At 37.3% G+C, this 9,909-nt stretch overlaps 1 protein-coding gene across 1 annotated transcript; it reads left to right on the forward strand.

Moving 5' to 3' along the window:
* Window positions 1-5,621: 5,621 nt before the first annotated feature.
* LOC111023122 (3-ketoacyl-CoA synthase 12-like) lies at window positions 5,622-8,132 on the forward strand. The gene is made up of 3 exons (XM_022300477.2): window positions 5,622-6,143; window positions 6,352-6,704; window positions 7,405-8,132. The coding sequence occupies exons 1-3, from the start codon at window positions 5,692-5,694 to the stop codon at window positions 7,986-7,988; spliced, it is 1,389 nt and encodes a 462-aa protein (XP_022156169.2). The 5' UTR covers window positions 5,622-5,691; the 3' UTR covers window positions 7,989-8,132.
* The last annotated feature ends 1,777 nt before the right edge of the window (window positions 8,133-9,909 follow it).

Raw genomic sequence — 9,909 nt, forward strand, 5'->3', positions numbered from 1 at the left:
TGCTTGAAAGAGAAGGGCGAAGCTCTCAATCTCAAGCAAAACTCTCCGTTAGTTAACTTTTGTTTTTCACACATGCATTTCAATTTCAACCATTTTACTTGTTGTATTTTCTTCAATATGTCTTTCTAAATTCCCGTCTCTAGCCCAGTTATGGATAGTTAGCCTTTTATTTCTAAAAAGGGTTGCTAAGAAGTAGTGTTTTTGCTTTCCACTCATTGCTCAACATGTTTTCCCAAAAAGTTAGGATTTAGAGAAGGCCACTGTAAGTCTTAACAAGTCAATACTGAAAAGGTTGCTTATTTACATTGTTGAGTGGTTAAACCGAGGAGATGAGCGTTTTAGACATAAGGGTTCCGGTTAAGTAGCCTAGATATAGGTCCTTAACCCGAGGTTGCGACTATTTTCATCCTAAAACTAAGATATCTCTCATAATAGACATATTAGGGAATGTCTTAGGACTTTGAACTTGCTTAGACTTAAGTCAAGTGAAAAGCGTAGTCGTTGGTTCCTAAAGTAAAATGCATATCGTCCTTAGCGTATCCTTGATTCTTTGTTGGCTAACTTGAAGTAATTCGAGCTAGGTTTTACCATTATAAGACCAAATCCCAAATCCAAAACCATTATTTGTGACCACTTCCCATTTTACAAGAATCACTCATTTCAACGTTCACTATTCATTAAAACTTTAGAGTTTGGAAATTATTTAGAAGTCCTTGAGGATCGATACTTGGATACTCTATCCATTTTATATTACTCTGACAGGTGTGTGCGCTTGCATCTATAGAATTGTTACCACGCTTAGTGCGTGCGTTCAGCATAACCTCAATCAGCAGGATCCAAATAAGGCTCTCACTCGGACGGTCAACCGTAGAGAATGTTAAGAATGCAGGAAAAGAGTAATCATCACGAATTTAAAGATCTCTAAAGCATCGCTTTGAATCCCAATGGTGTTGGGAATCGCGATCGCCGACCCCACCGCTTAACGCATAGTCTGAAGGGCGTGATCGCCCGCAAAACAGCAGCAGACACGTGTACTCTCATAAAGGCAGCCATACGTACTGATGGCTAATCGTCGCAACTGTCGGTTCCGTGGGTCCCATCTGCCAATTCATAAAGATACACGTGCCCTGCCTCTCTTCAACACTTTTGGGCCCAGCCCACTAGCTGACAAACGGCCTGGCCCCGAAAGAGGACTGACTGTTGGGGGTTAAAGACCCAAGCAGGATGCGTGTCCGACTTGGAAGCGCGGTACCACATACAGTTGCTCCAGCAAGCTGGTATTGCAAAGTAGGACACATGTCTACTCTTGAGGGAATGATGGACCACAAACAGCTAGACACCATATGTAACTGTAGCAAGAGGCGCACGTCACTGGTACAACGGGCATGCCCCGTAGCTACAGGAGACAAGCTCTGAGCTACAAGAGGTGGTGCCACCCTACGACTGTGTAGATCATGCTCCACGATGCTCTTTGTACAGTGCGTCGCGTCCCTACCACCTCTTACCGTCGTCCTTCCTAGTCGGTCGTCCGAGGCTATAAAAGGAAGGACCCTCATCCTCACTAGGTAAGTGAAAAAACTGTTACTCAGACTTAATGTGTCTTTTTCCTATTTCTTATTCCGATTACTAACTTGATCATCGGAGTGTTTTAGGCTGGACAGCGCACCAGCATCAAGTTCTTTGGTTTCAGGTTCCCTTATTCTTCGGCCGAAATGTCCGTCCGAAGGACATGTGGCCTTTGACCAGAATTCGCCGTCAAAAGGGATATTGTGCGTCCTGATGTGGTTCAATGTTGTTTGAAAGTGTTGAACGACCAAGTGTCACGGTAGCCCCTGATAACTCTCCAAAAGAGAGTTATTTGTGCAAGTATTTCATATAAATTAGCTAAGAATAGCCACACTAACACCCAATCTAGACTGATTTTGTACAAATAATGCTTTATATTTATTAACATCTTTAGCTCATTAGACAATGCTGAGAGTTATGAACAATGACCTAATTTTGAATGTTTTGATGCAGCATTGTTGATGCTGCAGCATTGGAATAAAAAATATAGAAAAAAACAGAGCTAACAGTTACAAATTTTTACCCGAAAATTTACTATAGTAAAACGTAGATTCACCATTAAATTGAGCTAGGCCCCGTTTTATCCATTTTGGTTGCCTTAAAATTGAGAAATGGTATAAATGCTTTCATTTCAAGGTTGCCTCCATTAATTCTCATTCTTCATTAAACCCTAGAGATAACAGGATAAGAGAAGAAGGAAGACACTTGGAGAGGAACCCGAATAAGACAACAAAGGGAGTGAAGGGCTGAGTTTTTCTTCCTTTTCTTCTTCTTTGCACGGGTTTTGTATTTTCTTCTTCCATTTTCTTGTATGACATTGCGTAGCTAAGTTTATTGTAAGGGGGAGGATGTTGCGAACTTATTCTTGGGCTGTAAACTTTGCTTTGGCATTGGTGATAATATATATATTGAGTTGAAGTTGTTTTTAACGTTTGTTTTTCAATGTGTTTGGCCAACATATTGGAATACCTCTTTATTAGCTTTTGGGAAATTGTAATAAGGAGTTTTTGGCTTCAACTTGTGCTAGATCTACTTGAATTTAGAACATGGGTACTTAGGAATAAGACTCACCTAGTAAGGCTATAAACTGTACTGATATGCTGTCATGTTTGCCCTAAAACATAATAACAGAAAATCTGAGAAATTTGGGAAGATTCCATGTCTGTTTGGCCAGTATATTACATCATTAATGTTGTAGCATTGTTTACATGAGCCCATAAGAAGTCACATAAACTCTTCCCCCTTACTTTTTTAAATATTAGTAGTTAACCTCTTGTTTGCACACTTTTCTTTAATCGATTTGGTTGTGCTTGGTTCCGTCTTGTTTTTACTCAGCAAATCACGTTGCACTATTTTGTTGAGTTCCTTCAATTTTCCTTATCTAAAACATTTTTGTTAATTTGTTTGATTTTAGTAATTGTTGAAGTGTTTAGTTATCAATCTCTGTGGATACGATCTTTTTATCACTTGCTACAACGGTTGTGTACACTTGCACACAAGAGTTCTAGACCGTACAACAGCCCTTAAATGAGACACTCATTGCTCTTGCCGAAGATAAAACAGCCTCAGCGTGTGTCAGATTATCAGCCTCTGTCCCTCTATAATGTGAGTTATAAAATAATTTTTAAAGCTTTGGTGAATTAGATGAAATTTCTATTGTTTCTTGGCTCTGAGTGAACAATAGTGCTTTTATTTATGGTCAGTGTGTAGTGGATAATGTTAGTCTTGCTCTGAGTGAATTCACTCACTTCGTAAGAAATCCTCTAAGCGAACAGGTTGGGCAACGCTCAAGCTTGATATGAGTAAAGTATATGATCGGGTCAAGTGGGCGTTTCTGGAGCAAATTATGTTGAAGTTGGGGTTTGTTGGTGAGTGGGTAAACTTGATCGCACGGTGTATTTTGTTGGTTTCGTTTTCTTTTTAAATAAATGTGGAGCGTTTGGTCTTGGTGCACCAGAGTCGCGAGTTACGACAAGGTGATCCACTCTCCCAATATTTATTCTTGTTATATACACAGTGTCTTTCTAGCATGGTGGTCATTGTCGGGTTTAGAGGCATGCTGTCAAGTCTCTCTTCGTACAGGACGAGGCCTCCGATCTCCCATTTGTTTTTTGCGGATGATAACCTTTAATTTTTTAAGATGTCTCGATCAGAAAGCTAGACAGTTATGGATTTATTGTCACTTTATGAATAGGCTTCGGGGCGGACAATTAATTTTATAAGTCTATAGTGACTTTTAGTAAGAATACTTCAGAAGAGGTGCGCACCTTCAGTTTGCTACTATGGATATGATGGCTAGAATGCCATCATCAATATCTCGAGCTATCGACCTTTATATTGCAAAATAGGCGAACCCATTTACGTTTTGTTAAGGATATTGGATATGGAAGCAGCTTCAATGTTGGAGAGGAAAGTTGTTCTCAGTGGGAGGTAATGATATCTTTATTAAATATGTTATTGAGGCTATACTGCTACACGATGAATTATTTTATGCTACCAACGAGCCTCCTCCATGAGATACATATGCTAATGGTCCGCTTCTGGTGGGGCGAGATTGAGGCAGATCGTAAAATACACTAGGTAAGTTAGAAACGAAAGTGCTTGCCTAAATGTTTCGGGGGCTTGGATTTCTGAGATCTGGTGCATTTAACCGGGCTTTGTTGGCCAAGCAGGGCTACCATCTCCTCTATCACCCCTCCTCTCTTCTTGCACGTGTGTTGAAGCATAAATATTTTCCGACCAGTGGTTTTCTTGATGCCAAGCTAGGTTCGAATGCCTCCTTCATTTGGCGTAGCCTACTGTGAGGGTGTGACTCGCTAGGCTCGGGGCTCCGTTGGCGAGTGGGCTCTAGAGACCACATCCGGATTTATTCTGATCCATGGGTACCAAAATGGAGGGTCTTTCCTACTATCCCCTCCGACGATGCAATTTGATAATTAGGCGTGTGACCTTTGAACCCCAACTTGCAGCTGGGATTGCGAAAAGATCAGAGCTCACTTTGAGAATCCATTCAAACTGAAAACTGATTCGTTTGGGGTTTTTCAATCTCTTGAATAACGATGCGGTGGATGAATGGAACGTTGTGGCTTTGATTTCTTCCCTGAAAGTATCTCTTTACTAAAAGAATATTATGAGCGTCTTTAGTTTCATGAACCGCAAGGAAAATTCAGCAGCCCATATCTTGGCGCTTCTGGCGGTGGCGTCGCCATCCATCTATCGTGGATAATTTGTATCCAAAGCTGCTCTATGGTGTCTATTAGTTGTTTTCTCCTTTTTGCATCTTGTTTTATTTCCATCTTCTGTGTTGATTAAAAAGAAAAATTGATTTGGAAGGATTAATATTTGGTTTCAAAAGTGATCTAGAATCACCAAATTAATAACATATATGTGAAAATCATTTAATGCCATTTATTGAAAGTAATTATGATGAAAAAACATGATATATACAACTAAATAACCAATCTCAATAATTTTAGAGAGAAACATTTTAGAGAGCCATAGATAAAAATAACCTAAAAATTTTAAAAAGTGATAGAGACTAAGAATTCAGAGATTATAAAAATTTTAGAGAGAAACAATTAGAGGGTAAATTATTTAGTAATAAATAAAGTTAGAGAGACAATAATTTTAGAAAGAAGAATCTCAAAAAATGAAAACTATGTTAAATTTAAAACAATAATCATTTTAAAATAGTTCCTATTATTTTTTTTAACCAAAAATCACTCGGAAAATTACTCAAAGTTCAGTAATGAATCACTATCAAACATGTTTTATTTTAAAACGAAAATAATTTTAGTATGAGTAACGTGATTCTAGCCGAATCGAAAACTACTTCCAAACATGTCCTAAACCTTGTACCAAAATTTTGAAAATTGTTTTCAATGAGATAGAACTTATTGCCCAACTTCCAAAATAAAGAACCCCTAAAATTTTAGTATACTTTAAAGTATACTAAAAAAATGTTTTTTAACCAGCCAAAAGTACACAAACAAAACTCCTACTTTCTACTCCTTCAAACCTACTGTGCTCTGTTCTTATAAATTAAGAGCCGCTCTGTTTTCCTCTCAACATTATTGCTCCATTTTTGCAGCTCCAAAAAACTCTCTCCCTCTCTCCATTTCTCTCATGGAGCCTCTGGTCTTACTATTTGCTCTTCCATTACTCTATTTGCTTGTGAAAATATGGAAGCATTTTGATGCAAAGAGGGACCAACAATGCTATATTTTAGACTACCAATGCTTCAAACCAACCGACGACAGAATGCTGGGCACTGAGCTCTGCAGAGACCTTATGATGCGCTCCAAAAATCTTGGCCTTGAAGAGTTCAAATTCCTCCTCAAAGCTGTCGTCAACTCCGGCATCGGCGAGCAAACCTACGGGCCCGGCGTCGTCTTCTCTGCCACGGAACACCGCCCTTCTCTACTCGACGCCATCTCTGAAATGGAAGAGTTTTTCCAAGATTCCCTCCAAAAGCTCTTCGACAAGTCCGGCGTTTCCCCCTCCGAAATAGACATCCTTGTTGTCAACATCTCTTTGATGACCACTTCTCCTTCTTTCGCCTCCAGGATCATTAACAGGTTTTACGTTATTTCGTACTTCATTAAGACTCATCAAAAATTATTCAACGCAGTTGTTTCTTAACCATCGTTGGATGTAAGTTCAAAATCTGTCTGCCTCCTAATAACTGTTTGAGGCAGATTCTAAATATAGTTTTTAAACTTACGAAACTTGCTCTTTACTCAGAACGGTGAATCTTATCGGTTTAACGAACTTGGAAAATAATAGGTACAAGATGAGAGAAGACGTTAAAGTGTTCAATCTGACCGGGATGGGGTGCAGTGCGAGCCTGATTTCCGTGGACTTGGTGAGGCGAATGTTCAAGTCATACAAGGATTCATACGCCATTGTTGTGACGTCCGAGTCGTTAACTCCGAACTGGTATTCGGGTAACGAGCGGTCGATGATTCTGGCCAACTGTTTGTTCCGAACGGGCGGCGCCGCCGTACTTTTGACAAACAAAAGGAGTTTGAAAAACAAAGCCATGTTCAAGCTCAAGTGTCTGGTGAGAACCCACCATGGAGCTCTCGACGAGTCTTTTGGTTGTTGCGTTCAGAAGGAAGATGACCAAGGCAACCTAGGTAAGAAAGAAAAACCAGTAATTAATAAAGTCTCTAACAATTTTCTTTTGAAATATTAATTGTTTATAGATTGAATACTCATAGAGAGACATCACATGAGCTGCCAAAATGGGTGGCTAAATAATTTTTGTTTTAAATTTCTACGTGTAGAAATCTTACTTCATTTGACACCTTTTATGGATTTGATAACTTTCTTCTCAATAATTCCCAGTTGGTGAACAATTACATTGTTTCTTATACCTTTACCAAAGAAATGATTTATTGCTTAATACTTCATTACGTAGTAATTTTTTGCTCGATAAAGGGCAAGGTTTAAATTCACTATCTTTTAGTAGGTGATACCATAAGATCGAAGGTCCTTGCCACTGTGTCATCCCCGTTAGAGTATATACGTAGCAATTTAGTACTTCCTTGAAAAATCTTGTTAAAATGTGATGAGAATAAATAGTTTTATATATATATATATATATTTTAGTTTTTTTTTTTTTTTTTGACGTTAATGAGATTTTACCCCCAAAAATATATAGGGGACTAAATCAATGCAAATGTTAAACTATAAATGTTTATATACTAAAGGGAAGTAGAATCATTAAAAATTTTAAACTAGACTAAGCTTTACATCATAATTATATCCATCTCAAATATTCCCTTCTCTAATTATTGCTCTAATTCTTCGTTAATTCTCCTCTATTTCTCCAAGGTATCTATCTAGGAAAGAACCTCCCAAAGGCAGCAACTCGAGCATTCACAGACAACCTAAGAGAAATATCACCCAACATCCTTCCAATAACGGAGATATTCCGGCTAGCACTCCTCACAATACTACACAAAATCACCTCAGCCGGGTCGTCGAAGCTGCGTCGGCCAAAGCCAGCAGCGAACTTCCGGGCCGGGGCAGAGCATTTCTGCCTGCACACCGGGGGGAAGGCAGTGATAGATGGGGTGGGAAAGAGCCTGAGCCTGACGGAGTACGACCTTGAACCTGCTCGAATGACGCTCCACCGGTTCGGGAACACGTCCGCGAGCAGCCTGTGGTACGTGCTGGGGTACATGGAGGCCAAGAAGAGGCTGAAGAAGGGGGATAGAATTCTGATGATAAGCTTCGGCGCGGGGTTTAAATGCAACAGCTGCGTGTGGGAGGTGGTGGCAGACTCCGGCGGCGGCGCCGGCAACGTGTGGGAAGATTGCATTAATGGCTACCCGCCGGTGTCCTTGGCGAACCCTTTCATTGAAAAGTTCGGCTGGATTCAGAACCAAGATCCAGCCACCTTCACATCACTTTAATTCTAAAAAAAATAATGCTTTTAATGTGATGAAGTTATTTTATTTTTTTTGGGTGTGGATTACTGTCACGTTGGAAAATTATACTACTTGAAATTTAAATGTGTGTTTGTCTCTAATGTATACATTAATTATAATTTTGCATCTCTTTGGCCAATTGGTTTGTCATAAATCCTTATAGATCGCACACCACGTGATTCTAAATATGTACACACAATTGATCGTACTATGTTGTTGACGTACTGACGTGACGGATTAGTTGCTATCTTGTGTGACTTTGTTATTGGATTCGATCTTGTATGCCAGAGATCATGTAGCTTGAACATAAATAAATCAATTTGTTTAAAGCACAAATAACTTCTCTAAAGACCGGTCCACCCTACTTTTATTATACTAAATAAAATTAAAAAACAAATAAAGAAACAAATTCATCACACTCCTACCAAACCATTTAATTAATTTACATCATATATTTATTAAATTAAAATGTGAGATAATTAAGAATAATTTTTTGACTTTTGAAATCTTTATCCCCTTATAATAATAGTTTATACACTTTATTTATTTCATTAATTTTATTAGAATTAAAAAAATTTTGCATTCTAGAATTAAAATGAATTACATTGAAAATACAAATTAAATTTTTTTTTTATAAAATTAGTTTTAGCAGTCTATGTTCTGTTTTTTTAAGTTGACTAATATTTCAAAAGTAATTTTTAAAATAGAATATAAAATCTCAATCAAATAGTCTTAAAATTTTAAAAAATATATATTAAAACATGTTTCAACGTACCTGCCCAAATTTTCTATTGCCAATTTGAACATAACTCAACTTGTAATTAAGATACCTATCTCCGACCAAAAAAGTCGTGAGTTCGAATTCTTTCACATAGTATACTAAAAAAATAGAAAATAAGTAGAAATAATAAAGTTTTCTAGTGATTGCAAGAAGTATAATGAAAATAAAATTCTAAACTCCTCAAATTCCCGACTAACACCTAAGTAAGTACAAGTAATAAATGGAATGATAAGAAAAAGGACAATAAAACCATCATTAATTACAAGATCGGTTATAAATAATCCTATTCTCAAATTTAAAATTTGAAAAATTAATTATCTCTTAAACCTATGAAATTAGTGTAATTAAAACTTGTTACAATTTTCTTAGTTACAATTACTCAAATATAATATATTGTCCAAACGATTATTTTTTGTTTCTTTTTTTAGTCCAACAACATGTATATGGGATGGAGATTGACAGAGGCGGAGAAAAGAAGGGAACAGAACCTTTAATTTAAAAAGTCTATATCAATTACTTAAAAGATCTTTTGGTTGGAACGGAATTCGAATTCACAACCTTTTAGTTGGAGATATACGTCAATTATGGTTGAACTATGCTTGCTCTGCTTTTAGGTGCTTTCATGTAATTATATAAGTTTTAAATTTATATCACTTTTATAAAATTTTAAAACTCATACCATATATAAAATTACATATTCATTTTTGCTATTTTTGTAATTTTCTCGTTTTTTATTTGTAATTTTCAAAATTATTGTTGGGTGGAGGGGGCCCGTCCGTCCGGTTGTTCATGCAGTCGAAACGTTAATGCCAATTACAAATTGGTTCAACAGTCAAAATTTAAAAAGTCAATGCTTTCTGACTGACAGAAAGTCAAATTCATCGGCAGTTTTGCCTCTGACCAAAGCAAAACACGATGTTTATGTACAAAAATTGAATGCTGGGAGAACGGAAGAATTGAATTATGGAACGTGCATAACACCTGTATAGAGAAAAAATGAAAAATTATATTTTAACGCTCAAGTCAGTAAAATATATCTATAGCTCGGTTTTAGTTAAGATCGGGGTCTATGTAAGATTTCAAAGCAAGGTTTCCTCAAGGTTCGAGGTATTATTTCTCAGTCTT

The sequence above is a fragment of the Momordica charantia genome (genome assembly GCF_013281855.1).
Source record: "Momordica charantia cultivar OHB3-1 chromosome 3 unlocalized genomic scaffold, Mcharantia_2.0 BLBB01000003.1, whole genome shotgun sequence".
Classification (NCBI taxonomy): domain Eukaryota; kingdom Viridiplantae; phylum Streptophyta; class Magnoliopsida; order Cucurbitales; family Cucurbitaceae; genus Momordica; species Momordica charantia.